General features: G+C 40.5%; 1 protein-coding gene across 1 annotated transcript in view; it reads left to right on the forward strand.

The window, feature by feature from the left end:
- Positions 1-21415, forward strand: part of RYR2 (ryanodine receptor 2) — a 725812-nt gene that overhangs the window by 117126 nt on the left and 587271 nt on the right. Inside the window, exon 3 of the mRNA XM_061624580.1 lies at positions 14551-14655. Coding sequence (XP_061480564.1) covers positions 14551-14655 — 105 coding nt within the window. The remainder of the gene's footprint in view (positions 1-14550; positions 14656-21415) is intronic.

Here is a 21415-nt window from a genome sequence, read left to right on the forward strand (position 1 = left end):
ACACTGCAGGGTAATATGGAATCAGTATACAATATAATTTATTTTCAGAATGAAACCAGTTTTTGAAGAAGTGCTTTTCAGGGACAAAAAATATGCAATAGATCTAGATCAGCCTTTCCCAACTAGTGGGCCACCAGATGTTGTTGGACCACAACTCCCATCAGCCTCAGCCAGCATTGCCAGTGGTCAGGAAAGATGTGAATTGTGGTCCAACAACATCTGGTGGCCCACTAGTTGGGAAAGGCTGATTGAGACTGTGCGTGGACTATGTAGAAAAAATAACTAATAAATTTTCATTAATTCTAGAATAAAATGTGTGTACACAGCCATAGTCACTGCACTGTCTGAGAAATGGCCTTGCAGAGTCATCACAATATTAGTAGCTCAGCTAAAATGTATATTGCAGATCAAGAAAGGACCATGGGGATGGCAGCATGGTTAACTAGCAGAATCAAAGAAGCTATAGAGATGCAAGAAGGTCTCCTTTGGAAAATGGAAGTTTTGTCCAAATGAGGAGAACAAAAAGAAACATGAACTTTGGCAAAAGAAATGCAAGCAGATAATAAGGGATATTAAAAAAGAATTTGAGGAGCACATTGTTAAAAACTTAAAAACCAAGAACAAAATATTTGATTAAATGAGTAATAAGAGATCAGCCAGCAGAGCTGTTGAACCTTTGATTGATAAGGAGTGTTACCCTCCTGCTAAAGGAGGGTAAGAAGATTGTGGAGAAGCAGATTCTTTGTATCTGTCTTCATAGTGAAAAAAATAGGATAGATCCCTGTGCCTGAACCAACTTTCATAGGAAGAGAGTCTGAAAAAGTGAGGGAAATAATAGTGACAAAGTTCTAGGCCTTACTGACAAAATAAAAACTGACAAATCACCATGTCTGGACAGCATGCACCTGAGAGTTCTTAACTCAAATGTGAAATTGCTGGTCTTCTAACAAAAATATGTATTTGTCCCTAAGATCAGCCTCTATGCCTGAGGACTGGAAAGTGGCCAATGTAGCACCAAGTTTTAACATGAGATCCAGGAGGGATTTGAGAAATTACAGGCCAGTTAGCTTAATATCTCTTCCAGGAAAAATTGTGGAAAGCATTGTGAAAGTTAGAATTGCCAAGCATATAAAAAAACAAGTCTTGCTGAAGCAAAACCAGCATGGACTCTGCAAAGGTAAGGCATGTTCCATGGGATCATTAGGAAAGGAACTGACCAGGCTATGGTCTGAAGGCACATGAGGCCAGCTCCCTGCTGAAGCTAAGGAGGGTCAGGTCTGGTCAGTGCCTGGACGGGAGACTGCCTGGGGACCATATGTAAGCCACCTGGGGTTTCAATCATGAAAAGGAAGGCGGGATAGAAATGTAATAAATAAATAAATAAATAAAAAGAAAACTGCTAATATCACAGTACTGTGTGATCATTCTTGGAATACAGTGTACAGTTCTGGTCACATCATCTCAAAAAGGGTATTGTAGAGCTGGGAAAGGTTGCATAGTGTAGAGAAGATGGATGGAATGAAATATTTCTCCCTCTCTCGTAATACTAGAACTCAGGGACATCCAGTGAAGCTGAATTTTCTGGCAATAGCCAATTTGGATGGCTTTCAAAGAGGATTAGACAAATTCATGTAGGATAGGGCTACTTCTGGCTACCAACCATTATGATGGCTGTGTTCTATCTCCACTATTGGAAGCAGTATGCCTCTGATTAGTAGTTGCTGGGAATCTCAAGTGGGGAGAATGTTGTTGCACTCAGGTCCTGCTTACAGGCTTCCCATTGGCATCTGGTTGGCTGCTTTGAGAACAGGATGCTGGACCTAAGGTCCCTCTGTTAAATTGGTCTATTCTGAGTATGACTTTGTGTGATATCACCCAGTGCTTTAAAAATGTGTGTTGGGGCAAAGTGACAACAGATAAAGTCTGTGTTTAGTATGATGTGCACGAGCAGGAACAAGCTACAGTGAGCCTCAGGCTCTTGTGCTCCTCCTCTTTCTCCTCTTGCACAGCTTCAGGGAGGGCTTTCGAAGTATCCACTTAACCATGATTTGTTCTGTCAAATTGTGGTTAACTATGGTTAGTTTAAAACAAGCCAACTTCAAAGTTACTGGAGCTGACTTGTTTAAACTGATTTCTTTAAATATTAACCTCATTTCCAGATCCAGACAACAAGAAAAGCTGTGGTTAAACAGAAGTAAGATTAGAAGTCTGAACTCCTCCTTCTGGTCAGACGGGAAGGGGGAGCCCTATGACTCTTTGTATGTATGTATGTATGTACTGCCTTCAAGTCGATTCCGACTTATGGCGACCCTATGAATAGGGTTTTCATGCGGCTGAGAGGCAGTGACTGGCCCAAGGTCACCCAGTGAGTTTCATGGCTATGTGGGGATTCAAACCCTGGTTTCCCAGGTTGTAGTCCAACACCTTAACCACTACACCACACTGGCTCTCCATAATAAGCAAAAGGGGTCCTATATGCAAACCAATAGCATTTACGGTTTTTTGGAAAAAATATTGTGAATGCTATGTAAAGAATATTGCTGAATAGGCTTTTTTTCTTCATTAAATGCAATGACCCTTTCTGGGCTACTTAAAAATAAGCCATTAGAGGTGAGGAAGGCAATGACTGGAGGCATAGCCTTTTCATTTGAGGTCTCCTGTCCCTGGAGATCTTTCCCCAGGGAGGTTTGAGTGGCACCAGCTCTTGTTTTCCTTTCAGGGCCATGTGGAAGCCTTTTATTTCCCAGGCTTTTTCAGACTATGATTTTAATGCAGTTTCACCTCAGCTTTGAGCTGCTCTATTTTTAACCAATTATTTTATTGGTATGTATTGATTCTATGGTAAGCTGCTCTGGGAGTCCTTGTAGGCTAATTAGTAATAAATATTTTGATTGCAGCTTGTACTTATTAGCAAGTTGTTGGAGGCAAAGCTAGTTACCAGCTCTGGAGAGCTGGCTATGACAAGTATGACATTTTGTGCTAATATAAACATTAATACATACTGGATTTCAATGGGAAGGAATTTTTTATTTGAATAAGGAATTGATGGAGCATTGCATTTGACACAGCATGAATAGGCAAAAGATGCTACAGTTAAGAAACGGTAACAAAATTCTCCTTTCCTTCCATATATAAGATGTGGGGCAGCGAGGACCATAGCTAAATTAACTTTCATCTAGGGTATCAAAACAGCATAAGCTTGTCTTGATTATCCCCATCTTTTAGATGGAGAGTTGAGACAGAGGTGATTAGTGAATCCTAAGTCAGGAATTGAACCTAGGAATTGTATCCAATGAAGTCATTATGTGAGTGGAATGACTTCTGATCTCACCTTCCCCTCACTCTTTTTCTCTGTGTACCTTCTGTACGTTCCAGATCTGTTCTGGGTTTCCCCCTGTCTTCTGGAGTAGTTTGGAAGGGGGGTAGTTCATTGGATATAACCCTGGGTATTCCTCCAGATTCTGGTTTAACACCCTTCAAGTTAGTGAGACACAGATAAGTTCAAGAAATCCATTTGGAATTGTTGAATCTAAATCTCGGAAATATATGTAGACATAGTGTAAATAAATATATATTTTATTTATTTAATAGTATTTATATACCTCTTTTTCATATCAATCTCAAAAGTATTTAGCAAATTAAAATAAATAAAACACCCATAAAATAATATTATCTAAATAAAACATCAAAAAAACCAGAACGTATCAGCAAGAAATCGTACAGCAATGGAATTCATATAAGGCCCCAGAAAGAAAGAACACTAACTTTTCAAAGGTCAATCTTTTTTTTATTGCTAATTTCTCAGAAAATAGCAGGGAGAAAATACTGTATGGATCAGTCATGGTAGGGTTATACAACTTTGGGGTTTCTACATGACCACTGTCTATTTCACTGCTTCAAGACATTTGATGATGTACAAAGCACTAGAAAAGATGCAGCTAAATTATGACCTGATATCACCACATGGATGTGGCCTATCAAAAGACTCAATAATAATAATAAATTACTTCTGCTTCTGGAATGTTGTCCTTAGCTATTTTTTTTAGCTGTCTAGTAGTGGAGGGAGTTGGAATAGATGAAATAAGTATTGTGATGTCACCAGTGGTGTTTTTATGTATCCAAAGTAGGGCATCTTTCTAATTCGTGTGAGGAGTTCCCTCTCGCCATGCACCATTCATTCATCAAGATTTTTATCCTACCCTTTAGCTGACCAGGCTCTCAGAGGATCTTGCATAAGTTCAAATAAAATCAATAAAACACACACACACACACACACACACACAAATTAGCAAATATTCCCATTAAAAACAGTATTACACTCAAGATATATACGGTTTTAACAATTCAACATTAAATACATAAAGCATTAGATCCCCTTAGGAAATAAAAAAAAGTTTTTTGCTTGGTGTGAAAAATAAGATAAAAATTGCACTGACATGCCACCAGAACTGGCCTATTTTTGCATTAAACCATAAACAAGTCCATAATTTCCTTCTGGCTGTTGTGCATATATGTAATTACAGTTTCCTTAAACTACTTCAGATTACTATAATAGGTCATTTGGATTGTTTTATCATCTAGCTGATTGAGGCTTCTTCTGTACTTAGTGCAATGATCCCTTTCAAGTATGAAGCACTTAGTATCACAAGCAAAATCAGTTCAGCATTTATAAACAATTTGCCTACAGTTAAGCCAAAGCTTCTGGGGGAGAGAAGTATTTTCTAATATAGAAGGAAAGGGGTTAAATGAAATGTGTTGTAAGAACTATAATGTCTGTGAAAATATCATTCAAATATTTGTGTCCAAGCAACCAAAGGAATGCACCCTAAATAAGCTAACTTGTTTTCCCCCAGTGTTTTATATTTGATATTACAGTAGGGCCCCACTCATACGGCGGGTTACGGCGGAACTCATTGAATAGAATGGCGTGCAATGCCCGAAAACTGCCATAAAAGCAGAACAAGTGCCGTATGAGTGGAGCTTTAGTCTAATTGCTTCTAACTGAGACCGCCGCATTAACGAAGCGCGCTAAAGCGAGGCCCTACTATATTTAAAATATTCCTTCAGTCAATAAAATACGGTAATAGAGAAACAGAAAAGCACAAAAATGATCAATAATATTCAATAAAAGGTTTATCAAATCTAAATTGTGAAATTAAGAGCAAGACTAAGAAAAAAAAGTTGGAATTAGGAAAAGGAGAGGTGTGGGTATGTGAGGAATATGCGTTTACAAATATAAGAAAACAGTGAAGACATGCAGTCATTGTCTATGGACACTTCATAATGCATTCATTATTCAAAATAGTGAGAATATCATTCAGTGCTGATGACATGCGGGCTGGTTTAGTCTGCTTAACAATGTCTTTATCTCCTTCAAATTATAAATATTAGATAAATATGACGAATACCCAATATCTATAAAACAAACATCAAATAATTTTGAAACAGAAAAAGACTGATAAGGAACATAAAGCAACAATCTGTGTTGCTGTCATTCATGTGAGAAGTGAGTTGCAGGTCCTAGTTTTGATTTCAAAAGGATAGTTAAATTTCAGAATCTCAGAGTTCCTGAAAATGAATCTGTGAACTGTGAGTGGGCAGACAAAAATGCCTCACTCTGTTCTATATAGCAGAAGGAAATCTGCCAGATCCCTTTCTGAACCAGAGTTAACAGAGACAAATAAGGTTTATTCTCTTATCAGGAACATATTGATGTATGATTTCTCACTCAAGGGAAGTGGGCCATTTCCAAAAGCAAAATAATGCAATGTGTATAGACATACCTTAATTCTGAATCCTTTTTTAAACATATACAGTATATATTTGTAATAACATTGCTGAATATGAAGTGATTCAGTGTGACAAAAAAGGTCATGACTAAAACATATGAATTATGAAACTTTAGAGCAGAAGTGCTGGGTTGACTGCATATTGATTACAGTTTTAGAAGCTTGCTTGTGTATATTGCATACTCTTCTGAATCTTTTGGATCTAGGAATCTTGGATCTTAGGCTTTGTGTACTATAGGGAAACATTAAGCCACAGTTTGAGCTTGATCATCTTCACTGCGCATCTTAAAAGCTCTTCTAAAAATAACTGAGATGAGCTTCAGTTGATAGGATAAAGCAATTACTGAAACAGAATTTTATTGTAGTCTTGTATAGTTTGATTTTGACAGGACAGTTTATATATATTTGTTAACTATCTGGAATCCCAGAGATGGTAAAGACTAGAAATATAACACAGTGAAGGTTGTATAGACATCTGGTAGGTTGGTCATTTTATTGGCTTTTAAGTGTTGTTTCCTCTTTCATTAACCTTTCATTCACAGTAGTGCTTTATATGTCTACTTCATGTCCAGACAGATGCTAGTCAGAAAACCAGGTTCAAAATGCTTATGTCTCACTTGTAAATTGGCACGTTTATGAATCGTTTCTTCATTGCTGCTCTACTCCCCTATGATAATTATGCCACAGAAGATTTGCTCCCTTTGTCCTACATAATCTCCTATGCTCTCAGCCACCTTTATCTCTTTTTCCTATGTCCATAATCGTCCCCTATTACCATTCTGCATGTCTTCCAATTGCCTTTATTTACAAAGGACAGTTCCATTTTTAATTTTGATTCTACCATGAGTGAATCATTGTCTTAGGAAAGTCCCACATTCTAATCATTTTTAATTGTACACAGCTGTTGACATATTTTGGTCAGCCTTGGTATAAGCTATATATATTGTGTGTTGGGTTTTTTGGGTAAAAATGATTTATATACTTGAAGATACCAACTGAGAATTAGTAGTTCATCCAAAGCTGCTTAGTGAGTTTGTGATAAAGATGTTTTACCTGTAGATTTCCTTGCTCGCATTTCATAATCATTATGCTATTTTCGCTAATTAATAAATTCTGCACAGGTTATGAGACATACTATTGTAGGGTTTCAAAAAGAAATAATTGGTGTAGGTATTGGGGACAGGTAAGCCATCACAGATATCAGAATCAATCTCCTTAGTTCAGGGGATTCAATCCGGTACTTACCTGGGTTTATTTTATAACCCTACCTCGAAGACCTTATACTTCTGTTTTTATGCCCTTGGAATACATGAGTTGTAAATTAATGTGCTCAGTGTGTTACTGAGAAGCTTGGTTCAACTGGAACTCTGTACATGCCATGGGATTATATGTCTATTTCTACTTTGTTCTGAAAAGTGCGCAAGGTGCTAGTTCAAAGAACTAAAGGGAAAGCTACTTTAGTTCAAGCTAAATATTCCCCCATTAGGGAAGCTCTAGTCGTTCCTACCAAACATTTTGCCACAGACTCCTCACAGAATCGTTGTGGGTGATGATACCGCACCCCAAGAGTGACCTAGTACTGGGGATTTTCTATCGTCCCCCTGATCAAAATAATCAGAGAGATCTTGAGATGAGAAATGAAATCGAGGAAACATCCAAACTAGGAAATGTTGTAGTAATGGGTGACTTCAACTACCCTGACATAGACTTGCTACATATGTGTTCCAGTTACAACAAAGAAGCAAAATTTCTAGATACCCTAAATGACTGTGTCCTAGAACAGTTGGTCATGGTACCAACAAGATGGGCGGTGACCCTGGGTTTAATCTTAAGTGGCACGCAAGCCCTGGTGCAAGATGTAAGTATTGTTAAACTGATTGGGAACAGTGACCATAGTGCTATTAAATTAAACATACATGTAAATGGCCATTTGCCAAGAAAATACAACATAGTCACATTTGACTTCAAAAGAGGAAACTTCCCAAAAATGAGGGAATTGGTAAAAAGAAAGTGGAAAGACAAAGTCCAGAGGGTCACATCATTCCAAAATACTTAGGAGTTGTTTAAAACACATTAATAGAAGCTCAACTGGAGTGTATATCGCACATCAGGAAAGATACCACTAGGGCCAAAAGGATGCCAGCGTGGTTAACGAGAAGAGTCTAAGAAGCAAGAAAGCTTCTGAATTTATTATCTGAATGAAGAAAATAAAAAGGAACTCAAACTCTGGCAAAAGAAATGCAAGAAGACAATAAGGGATGTTAAAGAAGAATTTGAGGAGCACATTGCTAAGAACATAAAAACCAACAACAAAATATTCTTTAAATACATTCAAAGCATGTCTAGGAAGGCGATTGGACTCTAGGATGACAAGGGAGTTGAAGGTGTGCTAAAGGAGGATAAGGAGACTGCGGAAAAGCTAAATGAATTTTTTGCATCACAGTGGAAGATATAGGGCTGATCCCTGAACCTGAACTAACATTTGCAGGAAAGGAGTCTGAGGAACTGAGGCAAATAGTGGTGACGAGAGAGGAAGTTCTAGGCTTAATAGACAAAATAAAAACTGACAAATCACTGGGTCCAGATGGCATCCACCCAAGAGTTCTTAAAGAACTCAAATGTGTAATTGCTGATCTTCTAACAAAAATATGTAGCTTGTCTCTCGGATCCACATCCATACTTGGCCAATGTAATGCCCATCTTTAAAAAGGGATCCAGGGGGGATCCTGGAAATTACAGACAAGTTGGCTTAATATCTGTCCTGGGAAAACTGGCAGAAAGTATTCTTAAAGACAAATTAACTAAGCATGTAAAAGAACAAGCCTTGCTGATGCAGAGCCAGTATGGCTTCTGCAAGGGAAGGTCCTGCCTCACTAACTTAGATAGAGGTGATCCAGTGGACATAGTTGTTCTTAGACTTTCAAAAAGCTTTTGACAAGATACCTCACCAAAGAATCCTGAGTAGGCTTAGCAGTTGTGGAATAAGAGGAGAGGTCTGTGACGCCCTTCCCTGGCTCTCCCTGTCAGGTTCCTACCTGTGCGTGGCTACTGCCTGTCACTAGGCACCACCAGGGACTCCACGAGTCCGGACTGTCCTTTTTTATTGTTTCTCTCCCCGCTCTAGCACAGATCTCAACAGATCCCCCTGCTAGGCAACCACCAGTCACGTCCTAATACTAGTATTTCCAGAGACTCTGAATACTGGTATTGTTATTCTCTTCACCGCTGCCACCATTTGTTACAGTTTCCCTTCAGCCTTGGTCATTACCTTACCCTCCCTTCTGGTCTGTGAAACCCCAGCCAAGGATCAGGCCTTTGGTAAACCAAATTAAGTATTTATTAAAGATAACAAAGCTAACAAGATTAACAAGATTTCTTCTTAAGGCACATAAGCATATGGTTTTACTCAATACTAATCCGAACTCCACCCCCCTCCTTCTCCACTCTCTCCTGGCAAACAACTCTCTAAACCCCACCAAGCAACCCACTCAGTTCACCTCATCCACCACCACCACCTCCCAGATTCCACTCTCTTCCTTTTATACGTTCAGCCATTTTAAACATTCAGCCAATCATCTAGCATTCTACTGCCCATTCACTCCCCCTCCTCTTTCACTCCACTTACCATGTATCTTCTAAACAACCAACACTTACCATATATACATTAATATAGGAACATCACAAGGTCCTCTTGTGGATCAGAAATTGGTTAAGTAGCCGTAAGCAGAGAGTAGGAATAAATGGACAGTTCTCCCAATGGAGGGTTGTAGAAAGTGGAGTCCCCCACTTCAGTATTGGGACCTGTGCTTTTTAACTAGTTCATAAACGTTCTAGTGTTAGAGGTGAGCAGTGAGATGGCCAGGTTTGCTGATGATACTAAATTGTTCAGGGTTGTTAAAACAAAAAGGGATTGCGAAGAGCTCCAAAAGGATCTCTCCAAACTGAGTGAATGGGTGGTAAAATGGCAAATGCAATTCAATGTAAACAAGTGTAAAATGTTGCATATTGGAACCAAAAATCTTAATTTGACATATATGCTCATGGGGTCTGAACTGGCAGTAACTGACCAGGAACAAGACGTTGGGATCATAGTGGTTAGCTCAATGAACATGTCCTCCCTGTGTGCAGCAGCTGTGAAAAAGATAAATTCCATGTTAGGGATCATTATGAAAGGTACTGAAAATAAAGCTGCTGATATTATAATGCTATTGTATAAGTCTGTGGTGTGGCCATATTTGGAATACTGTGTACAGTTCTAGTTGCCTCACCTCAAAAAGGATATTATAGAGTTGGAAAAAGTTCAGAAAAGGGCAACCAGAATGATCAAGGGGATGGAGTGACTCCCCTGTGAGGAAAAGTTGCAACATTTTCGGCTTTTTAGTTTAGAGGAAAGGTGAGTCAGAGGCGACATGACAGAAGTGTATAAAATTATGCATGGCATGGAAAAAGTAGATAGAGAAAAGTTTTTCTTCCTCTCTTATAACACTAGAGCTGGTGGACATTCAATGAAGCTGAATGTTGCAAGATTCAGGACAGAGAAAAGAAAATACTTCCTCATGCAGCACATAGTTAAAGTGCGGAATTTGCCCCCACAAGAGGCAGTGATGGCCGTGAACTTGATGGCTTTAAAAGAAAATTAGACAAATTCATGGAGGATAAGGCTATTAATGGCTATTAGCTATGATGGCTATGCTCTGCCTCCATAGTCTGAGGCAGTATGTTTCTGAAAACCAGTTGCTGTAAGCCACAGAAGGGGAGTGTGCTGTTGCTCTCAGGTCCTGCTTGTGGGCTTCCCATGGACATCTGGTTGGCCAGTGTAAGAACAGGATGCTTGGTTAGATGGGCCACTGGCCTGATCCAGCAGGCTATTCTTATGTTATTATGTTCTCTTTATAGAAGATGTTGTACAGGGAATTTTTCCACAAGGGAAGATGTGTGCAATGCACTTCTGGTTAATATAAGTGCAAAAATCTAATTCCCAGAATTTTTCTCATATCTAATGCAAATATGCACCCCTATGCAGTTGTTACTTGCAACCCTAGAATTAATTAACAATAAAGAATCCTCCAGCAAGCACCTTCTACTGGTAATTGGACTGAGTCTAAATTTACATTTCCTGGGAAACCTTTTCTCTCCCCGTAAGGAACTTCTCAGTTACCTAGCTACAAGTTCCGATTGGCCAGAGACCTCCTGTGACCACCATGCTACTCTCTGGCAGGAAAATTGTATTTTTATATCTACTGACAGCACACTACCTGTGTCCTTTCTACTTTAATGTCAGTTTCACCCAGCCTGTAGTTAATAAGATCACCCTTTGTGTTAGAGCTATCAGGAAATTTCTTTCCTATAATCGTGCATTTCTCAGTCCACACTTTTTTTTGCCTTCCCCACCTCTTCTTCATGTTTGATACCAATCTTCTTCAGGTTGCTCCAAATGTGTGGATGCCTGCAGGAGGAGGACCTTGTCTTCAGGTTAGCTGGATCCCTACTTTTGCTTTCTCTGCCTGTTTTCATGCTTCTTACAGCAGTATTTTCCCACCACAGAATTTGTGTCTGGCTCCTGCTAGGACCCACACAGGCCATACTGAATCTCAGGAAGCCTCTTCTCATTACTCGCCCTCCCTCAGGCACGAGTGTCCACACAATTTTTTCCTGGGGTGTGTGTGGAGTAAATACTCCAAATAAATAAATAAGCCTACATTGCTAGCATCAGAAAACAGATCTGGTAGATCTGGTGACTAAGGCTGCAATGCAATACACATTTACCTGGGAGTAAGTCCCATTGAACCCAGTGGAGCTTACTTTTGATTAGACATGTGTTGGGTTGCACTGTAAATGGTTGTGAGTCCTGGGTAAACCTGCACTCTGAGAAACTTCTATTCCAGATCTACCCTGCCATTGATTTTTCAATTAGTAGATCTGCTGTTCCTCTGTGGGTTCCACCACTAAAACTCTCAGTTCTTTCTCTGACTTTTTTCACCGCCACCAGCCATTAACTGCACTACTGGTACAATCAATTTCATATTCCCCTCCCCAATGCATTTCCTTAAAAAAGCAAAACAAAACTTAATGATGCTGGACTACTCTTTTGCAGTTTTTTTATTTATTACTAGTATTTATTAGTAGCTTTTTTTCAACAATAGAACTGAAAGCGACTTACAAAAAGGAAGCAAGAACACAATAATTGAAATAGCTTGCAGCAAAAGCAAACAATTTAAAAACAATATCAAGCAAAATAATACAACCATAATAGAAAAAGTCACAGATAGCAAATATTACAACACAAAAACTATTTCTACACTATAAGTATAGCATAACATCTTATAGTTGTCATATGTTACCTCCCCCCTCCCTTCAGCAAAATGGGTATGTCAACACTGGGCTATTTGCAGAAGTGACATAACCCACACTGTTTCAGCTACAATCCTGCCCCTTGCAATTTGGGTATAATAATGATGGACTTGATCTGCATTGGCTTTAACACAGCTGTGTTTTAAATGTTTACAATTCAGAAGAAAATCACTTTTTTGTGTGAAATAAGAAAAAATCATGAGCTCCTGTCTTTGCCTTTTGATTATGAGTTGACACATTACTCCCCAGTCAGAAAAGGCTTAAAGCCAAACCACAAGTTTCGATAATGGGTCTTTCACTCTAGATATGCTTTACTAAATGTCAGCCATTGCTGTGACTTCTTATATTGATCTGAAAAAAACCCTCTGAAAGGTGAGAGCAGTGCCTGCACATTTTGCTTCAGATCACAGGTTCTACAGATGCTAGAAACTTACTCTGTGTTTGTAAATGAAAACTGGGAATCTGGGGATTATGGATCATGCCCCCCCTTCTCCCATCCCCAGAGGATGGCCATTCCCTCAGGACAACTAAATATTATGTTTTTTATTTCAACAATTTATGTACCACTTAATCACAATCATCTGTAAGTGGTGTACAGGAGACTCAATACAATGACACTGAACATGAGTTAGAACTATATCAGCTACTTGCTATTTTATATTTCTGTGCCAGAGCTTCAAGCCACAAAGCCATTGTTCTTGCTGGTTGCTATTGTGTGTAAATAAATATTTTAATCATAGTAATTTGTGTGGTTCTTGCTAATTGTCATAAATAAGCAAGATAATATTTACACTTTTAAAGGAGTTGTGTCCATTGCAATAACCTCTGTCGCACTTTTGTTTCTAATAAAGATACTCAAAGTTATGGTTGCATGAACATGCATGTAAGATACAGGTTAATTTGTATGTGTACATAGACACCCTAGCAGACCTTATAACAAGTTAACAATTATCATCCTACCAACAAACCAATGTGAACATTTACTGTCCATCTTGGGGTTAACACAGATTTGCCCAGTTATGAGCCCTTGTTTCTTGAAAGACGTGGGCACTTAAGCTGAAATACCATGCTTCCAGTTTGAGACAGATGAGAGGGGTATCTAAGAGTATTTAGGGTGGGGTTCTGGTTGTGCAGCTTGTGTGGGTACCCATATATTTTCCTTGTGGAAGAAAAAGCCACTTGGAGGAGCTTTCCTTGTCCCAGGCACAGAATGTTTCTAATCTCATGGCTATGGTTGAAGAGGAAAGGGTGCACATGAGCCTGAGGCTCACACAATCTTGTTCCCATAATGATAAACTATAGTTTAATGGTACATTCAAAAGTAGCTAGTGTGCATTAGACACTGTGGGAACACTGCTGTAAACAGAAAACAATTATATTTGACTTTGCAATTCTATTGTCAAATGCAGTCGCAACTTCTCCTGCCAGTCGAATTTACCTTTAAAATACTGAATGTGATTGTCTGCTTTCTCTTGAGAAGTGAGATTTTGGTTCCTTTACTTTTTGTGTTGCTCTTTGAATAGGGTCCCTATCTTGTCTATATGCATACATACATTCCTGATAGTAATGTTGTAGCCACTAGCCACCCCATCTTTACTCTGATTCAGGTGTGAATCTTTGGCTGTCCAGAGATGTTGCTGAATTGCAACTACCATCATCCCTGGGCATTGGGGTTTGTAGTTCAGCAACATCTGAAGGGCCAAAGGTTCCCCATATGTGCCCTAATTCATTTAATTAATGTGAATTTCCCAAAATAATTTGAGTAAATTTAGTTCTCATGTCCCCCCCCTTCTTTGAATGGCTCTTTGGGTTAATTCAGGCTGTACATACTTACTAGACTCTAGATAGGAAGTCCCTTTGAACCCAGAAGAAGTTATTTATCTGTTAATACACTTAAGGAGCAATCCAAACCTAAGATTGGATTAGGTGGATCTCCAGCTGAGCCCAGGCTATAATAGCTGATGTCCCTCATCCTGGCTCAGCTGGAGAGACACTGGAGTAAATCCTCCATTCTGGCTCAGCCAAAAGCAGCTGAAATGAGGCCAGGATAAGTCCAGAAAAAGGAGCATTGGGGGGGGGAAGGGGTGGTGAGACTCCTATTCCAAACTCCATTTAGCTTGGTCATGTGACTTAGCTACCCAGCAGACATTATACTTGCTAAAAGGGTGATACAAGTCAAACTCTATTTGAAAGGCTTGTTTTCCCTCTGCCAGATTTGGGATATCTCAGCCGGCAGTAGTCCCACTCCTGAATGGAGTTTGGAACACCAGCATAATTTACCCTAGCATACATTGCACTGGTTTCCCATAGTTTGGATTGCTCAGCAAGGATTGCATTGTAAGTAAGGGATGATCTGTCAACATAGACAGTGCTTCACTCAATGCTTTCTTCATAACCTTTTTTTGTTTAGAATGTTCCTCCGGATCTCTCCATCTGTACTTTTGTGCTGGAACAGTCCTTGTCAGTGCGAGCCCTCCAGGAAATGCTGGCCAACACAGAGGAGAAAGCAGAAGGGGTGAGCAGCTATGTCTTCACCTTTAATTGGAATTTAATATAGTCTTGCCACCATTTTCTTTTGGATTTTATTACAAGTGTGGCAGTATTGGTTATCTTTATTAAAATCTCAGCTTTTGGAATTCCTTTAAATTCTCATTTTGATAAAGTAATGTGAACCCTGCGTGTCAAAATGCCACATGGGAAACTTAAAACCAAACTTCAAAATGTTTTTAAATCTAGCATTATGTTTGTGAACCACCAAAATGTATAAATATTTTTTCTTAATATTTTCCACATGACAATTACAATATATGGAATATATATCAGTCTTGGAAACCAGTTACGTATATTACAAATTTGAGTGCTTGGTTTTAGATGTCTAGTTTTAATAATGTTTTTATGAATTTATTATGAATATTCTTCTTCTAATTTTGTATTTTATTTATAAAAATATTTGTATACTGCTATTTTATTTAAAAAAAAGTCAACCCAGTTTACAAGAATAAAAACGGTACAGTAAAAACCATTAAGAATACAGTAGAAATAAAAGTCAACTGCTGCAAAAAGGTCTTCTTAATTGCCTGCAAAAGCCTGGAAGAATAGAAAGGTTTTCAGCAGGCATTTAAAGGTTAAACAGAAGGTGCCTGTTGAATCTCTGTTGGCAGAGCGTTCTAGAGAACTGGATCAATAACTCTGAAGGCTCTATTTTGTGTCAATGTTAAATGAGCCTCACCAACTCGGAAGAAGATCAACACTGCTTCTGCAGATGATCTCAGTGATCGAGCTGGGATATAGGAGTTCAGGCGATCCCTAAGATACCCTGGACCTAAGTTGTCCATGAGTTTGTAAATTAATTCAAGGACCTTGAACCTGGCTTGGAAATAGATGTGCAGCCAGTGCAGATATTTTAGCAGTGGTGTCACATGTTGCCCCCATCAGCTGTCTGGCTGCTGCATTTTGCACCAGCTGTAGCTTCTGAACCAGGCCCAAGGGCAGCCCCACATTGCACATTGCAGCAATCCAGCCTTGAGGTTACCAAAGCATGGGCTACAATGGTCAACCTATTCCTGTCCAGGAACTTCCATAACTGACAAACCAGACAAAACTAGTAAAAAGCATTCCTAGCCACATAGGATAGTTGGGCCTCTAGTGACAAAGATGAATTCAGGAGTACCCCTAAGCTATGGACCTGCTCCTTTCAAGGGCATGCAACTTTATCCAGATCAGGTAACTTGCATTTCTTCTGGACATGGGAACCACCTGCTCAAAGAGCTTCCATCTTCCAAGGATTCAAGCACAGTTTATTGGCCCTCATCCAGTCCACTACAGCATTCAGACACCGATCAAGAGCATTCATAGCCTCTCCTGATTCAGATGTTATGGTCAAATAGAGCTGCATGTCATCAGCATAATAATAATATAATAATAATAATAATATTTAATTTGTTTGTCGCCTATCTGGCAAATGGCCACTCTAGGCGACGTACATTAAAATGAGATAAAATACAACAATGACAATGCAGTCATATTAATAACAGTAAATAAAATACTGGACAGTCATCAATACATATAAAAACAATTATATTAACAGCATACGATAGATGACAAGATCAAGGAGATTTACCCCTCCCAAGGACCTCAAAGGCCTGTTGGAATAGCCACGTCTTCAGGGCCTTGCAGAATACCTCTAGGGAAGGGGCATGTCGAAGGTCACATGGGAGGGAGTTCCAGAGAGTGGGGGCCACCACAGAAAAGGCTCTCTCCCTAGTACCCACCAACCTAACTATTTTGGTTGGCGGGATTGAGAGAAGGCCTTGTGTGGCTGATCTAGTTGGGCGGCATAGTTGGTGGCGGTGGAGGCGCTCTTTCAGGTAAGCTGGGCCGAAACCGTACAGGGTTTTAAAGGTTAAAACCAACACCTTGAATCGGGCCCGGAAAACAACCGGTAGCCAGTGTAGATCAAATAATACTGGCGTAATGTGGTCCCGGCGGCGGCTGTTGGTAAGTAAGCACGCCGTTGCATTCTGTACAAGTTGTAATTTCCGGGTCGTTTTCAAGGGTAACCCCACGTAGAGCGCATTACAGTAGTCTAGACGAGAGGTGACCAGGGCATGCACCACGAGTGGAAGCTGTTGAACAGGGAGGTAGGGTTGCAGCCTACGTATAAGGTGTAATTGATACCAAGCTGCCCGGCTCACAGCCGAAATTTGAGCCTCCATGGACAGCTTGGAATCAAGAACAACCCCGAGGCTGCGGACCTGGTCCTGTAGGGGCAACCTCACCCCATCAAACACCAGGTCAACATCTCCTAACCCTCCCTTGTCTCCCACAAGTAGTACCTCGGTCTTATCAGGGTTTAACTTCAACCTGTTCCTGCCCATCCATCCACTCACGGATTCCAGGCACTTGGACATGGTCTCCACAGCCCTCTCCGGTGAAGACTTGAATGAGAGATAGAGCTGAGTGTCATCCGCATATTGGTGACACTGCAGCCCAAATCTCCTGATGATCTCTCCCAGCGGCTTTACATAGATGTTAAATAGCATGGGAGAGAGGATAGAGCCCTGTGGCACCTTGCTCCAAAGCTCCTAATGACTGCTCGCAATGGCTTCATATAGTTATTAAATAGCACTGGGGAGAGAATAGTACCCAGCAAACCCCCATAGGGCTAATGCCAGGGGTATAAGGATCTCTCACCCGGTGCTACTGTCTTGACGCAGCCCTAAAGATAAGAGTGGAACCACTGTAATATGGTACCTCTGATACCCATTCCATTACATCAATCCAGGAGGATACTATGGTCAGTGGTATCAAATCCCGATGACAGATGGAGCAAAAGTAAGAGGGTTGCATTCTCCTTGGCTCTCTCTGTCATGATAAATGTCATCCATCAGGCTGACCAAGGCTAATTTTGTTCCAAAACCAAGTATGAATCCAGATTGGAATGGATCTAGATAATCAGTCTCATCCAGGAATAACTGCAGTTGCACTACAACCACTTTTGCCAAGAAAAGGGTGTTGGCAACTGGTCTATAGTTGTTACACTCTGTTGTTTCCAGGGTGGGGTTTTTAAGAAATGGATGCATCTTCTCTTTAAGGGCAGCAGGCATGACACCATCATGCAACAATATGTTTACCATATCTGTTATATATGTCATATAATCAATATAATTCTGTTTCCCTGTACCTCACAATGATGGTGTTAGCCATAGTTCTTCAGAATTGTTATATAGTATTTCAAAGTAATAAAACATGCTGATATTTGGTAGATTTCTGCTTATGCCTTTCTTCCTTTTTGTCTAATATTTTTTGGCGGGAAGGAGAAATAATGAACTTCTGCCGTAAGAACTGCAACATTCAAAACTACCTTCTTGTACATAGAATCATAGAATAGTAGAGTTGGAAGGGGCCTATAAGGCCATCAAGTCCAACCCCCTGCTCAATGCAGGAATCCAAATCAAAGCATTCCTGACAGATGGCTGTCCAGCTGCCTCTTGCATGCCTCCAGTGTTGGAGAGCCCACTATCTCTCTAGGTAATTGGTTCCATTGTCATATGGCTCTAACAGTTACGAAGTTTTTTCTGATATTCAGTAGAAATATGACTTCCTGCAACTTGAGCCCATTATTCCGTGTCCTGCACTCTGGGACGATCGAGAAGAGATCCCGGCCCTCCTCTGTATGACAACCTTTCATGTACTGGAAGAGTACTATCATATCTCCCCTCAGTCTTCTCTTCTTCAGACTAAACATGCCCAGTTCTTTCAGTGTTTCCTCACAGGATTGTGTTTCCAGTCCCCTGATGATCCTTATTGCCCTCCTCTGAACCTGTTCAGGTTAAAGTGCAGTGTCCAGACCTGGACTCACTACTGAAGATAAGGCTTACCCAGTGCTGAATAGAGGGGAGCTAGTACTTCACACTAGTTCCAAATAGAGGAGAACTAGTACTTCTGTTAATACAGCCTAAAATAGAATTTTTCTTTTTGCAACCACATGGCTCATATTGAGCTTGTGATCAACAACTCCAAGATCCTTCTCACATGTAGTATTGTTGAGCCAAGTATCCCCCATCTTATAACTGCACTTGGTTTCTTATTACTAGGTGTAGAACTTTGCACTTATCTGTGATAAATTTCATTCTGTTGTTTTCAGCCCAGTGCTCCAGCCTATCAAGATCAGTTTGAAGTGTGTTTCTGTTCTCCGGGGTATTAGCTATCCCTCCCATTTTTGTATCATCTGCACATCTGATAAGCATTTCCTGCACCTCCTCATCCAAGTCATTAATAAAAATGTTGAAGAGCACTTGGCCCAGGACCAAGCCCTCCGGTACTGTACTCTTTACCTCCCCCCAGTTTGAGGAGGAACCATTGATAAGCACTCTTTGAGTACAATTCAGTAGCCAACTGTGAATGCATCTGATAGTTGTTCCATCCAGCCCACATTTAGCTATCTTGCTAATCAGGGTATCATGGAGCACTTTATTAAAACCTTTGCTGAAGTCGGGATATATTGTGCCCACAGCATTCCCACAGTCTACCAGGAAGGTTATACAATTAAAAAAAAGGATAAGATTAGTTTGGCAGGATTTATTGTTGATAAATCCATGTTGGCTTTTACTAATCACTGCATTGTTTTCAAAGTGTTTACAGATGGACCACTTTATAATCTGCTACAGAATTTTCCCAGGGATTGATGTCAGACTGACTAGTCTGTAGTTCCCAGGTTCCTCCTTTTTGCCCTTTTTGAAAATAGTGACAGCATTAGCCAGTCATCTGGCACCTCATCCGCCCCCAAGTTTTTGCAAAGATAATAGACAGTGGTTCTGAGATTTCTTCAGCCAGTTCCTTCATTAATCTAGGATGCCGTTCATCAGGCCCTAGAGATCTGAACTTGTTCAAAGTAATTAAAGATTCCTTGACTATTTGTCGGTCTTAAGCTGCAATCCTGCTATTTCAAGTTGTGCTTCATGTTTGCCAGGAGGGTCAGGCCTTTTTGGGGAGAAGACTGAGCCAAAGTAGGAATTGAGCGCTTCTGCCTTTTCTTTGTCATGTGTTGCCATTTAGCCATCCTCAGTGAGTAGCTGTACCACCGTTTTTTTCCTCTGTCTTTTATTATGGATGTACCTGAAGAAAGCTTTTTTGTTTCTTTTAGCATCTCTTGCTAACCTCAGCTCATTCTCAGCTTTAGCCTTCCTGACACCATCCCTGAAATTCTGTGCCACCTGTCTGTACTCTTCCTTTGTGGTCTGGCATTCCTTCCACTTCCTGTATGTGTCCTTTTTTGTTTTCAGGCCATCTCTAAGTTTTCTGTGAAGCCACATTGGCTTCTTTGGTTGTCTTCCACCTTTTTTCCATGTTGGAATTGGCTGCCATTGTGCCTACAGAATTTCCTTTTTTAGAAACTTCCACCCATATTTTCATTAGAGTCGCTTGCCATGGGACCTTACTTACCGTTGTTCTGAGTTTTTAAACATTGGCTTTCCTGAAGTCCAAGGTATGCGTATGTGGCTACACTCATATTTTGCTTCCTTTAAAATCAAGAATTCAAGTATAACATGATCACTTGCTCCCAGAGTTCCTGTAACTGCTGCTTCATCTGCTAAGTCTGACTAATTTCTGCAGCTCAGCTCTTGCAGACTCACTACCATCTTGATTCCTGATATCATTGTTTAGGAGTCCCCAATAAATAAATAAGCATTTTGTTGCACTTCAGTTGAAACTGGCTATAAGTAAAAACCAATTAGGCGATGCTAGGTAAGATTCAAAGTCTGTCAGCTGTTAAGAGCCACATGCTCACAAAAACAAAACAACTAACCCCATGGGAGCTGGCATCCTTTCAATAGGGTAGTCCCTATCGGGGGGAGTCGGAGAAGGAACAGTCCAACTGGAGCAAGCCCTAGTATTGCCTTTACCTGTCTTCCCTGCTCTCTTCTTCCTTCATTTTGTGCTGGTGTGCTGCAGTGCAGGACCCCAGAACAATGAATAAGCTGTTCTCCTTGTTTGCTGCACTGCTGCTGTGGTTAATAAGGTTTAAAGAGATGGTTAACTGAGGATCAGGAGGATGGCGGGGAGGAGGGAAGGGAATTGAGGAAATTTTGCAGAATAGTTCAGGGGCTTGCACTGCTCACTGCATTTTGAGGTGAGCTCATGACCCCAGGGTCTGTTCCCTGTCCTCAGGGGATGAGGTCATGAAATCAGAGGAAGAATCATTGTGGGAGGGAGATTTGCCCTCAGAACCGACCCCAGACATCCCCACTTCCCTGGAAACTGTAGTGCAAGAGGAGCCTGTTTTTAGCAGCATCTGTTCAATCTGAGGAGGCTGCGTTGCCATCCTTGGACTCCAGTCCAGAAGCCTTAGCAGAACCATGAACAGCTATTGAAGCAAGATATGCCCCTTTAACTGAAGAGACTTTGGTTACTGGAGACAGAGCCAGCCACAAAGATGGATCTGTAGCCCCTTTTAAATCTGGGTTTGCTTGTGTGAAGCAATATTTAAACCTGCTTCTTTGACCCACCTAGCCCTGGATTAGGGAACTGGATTTGGCTGGTTGGCCAGATCATTATCTCCCCAACCTTCCGTGGGGCACATTTGACAGGTGGCCTTCCACCTGTCAATCACCTCATATCACAGTAGCCACTCATGAGTCATCACAATGACAGTATGGTCACAATCAAATTGTGGAAACAAAGCCACAGTCCACAAAGTGCTGATGATCAGCTGACCCAGTGCTTTGCAATACCCAACAATCAGCTGATGGGTCTTGTAGAGTACTGCACATGAG

The sequence above is a fragment of the Rhineura floridana genome, chromosome 4 (genome assembly GCF_030035675.1).
Source record: "Rhineura floridana isolate rRhiFlo1 chromosome 4, rRhiFlo1.hap2, whole genome shotgun sequence".
In the NCBI taxonomy this organism is placed as follows: Eukaryota; Metazoa; Chordata; class Lepidosauria; order Squamata; family Rhineuridae; genus Rhineura; species Rhineura floridana.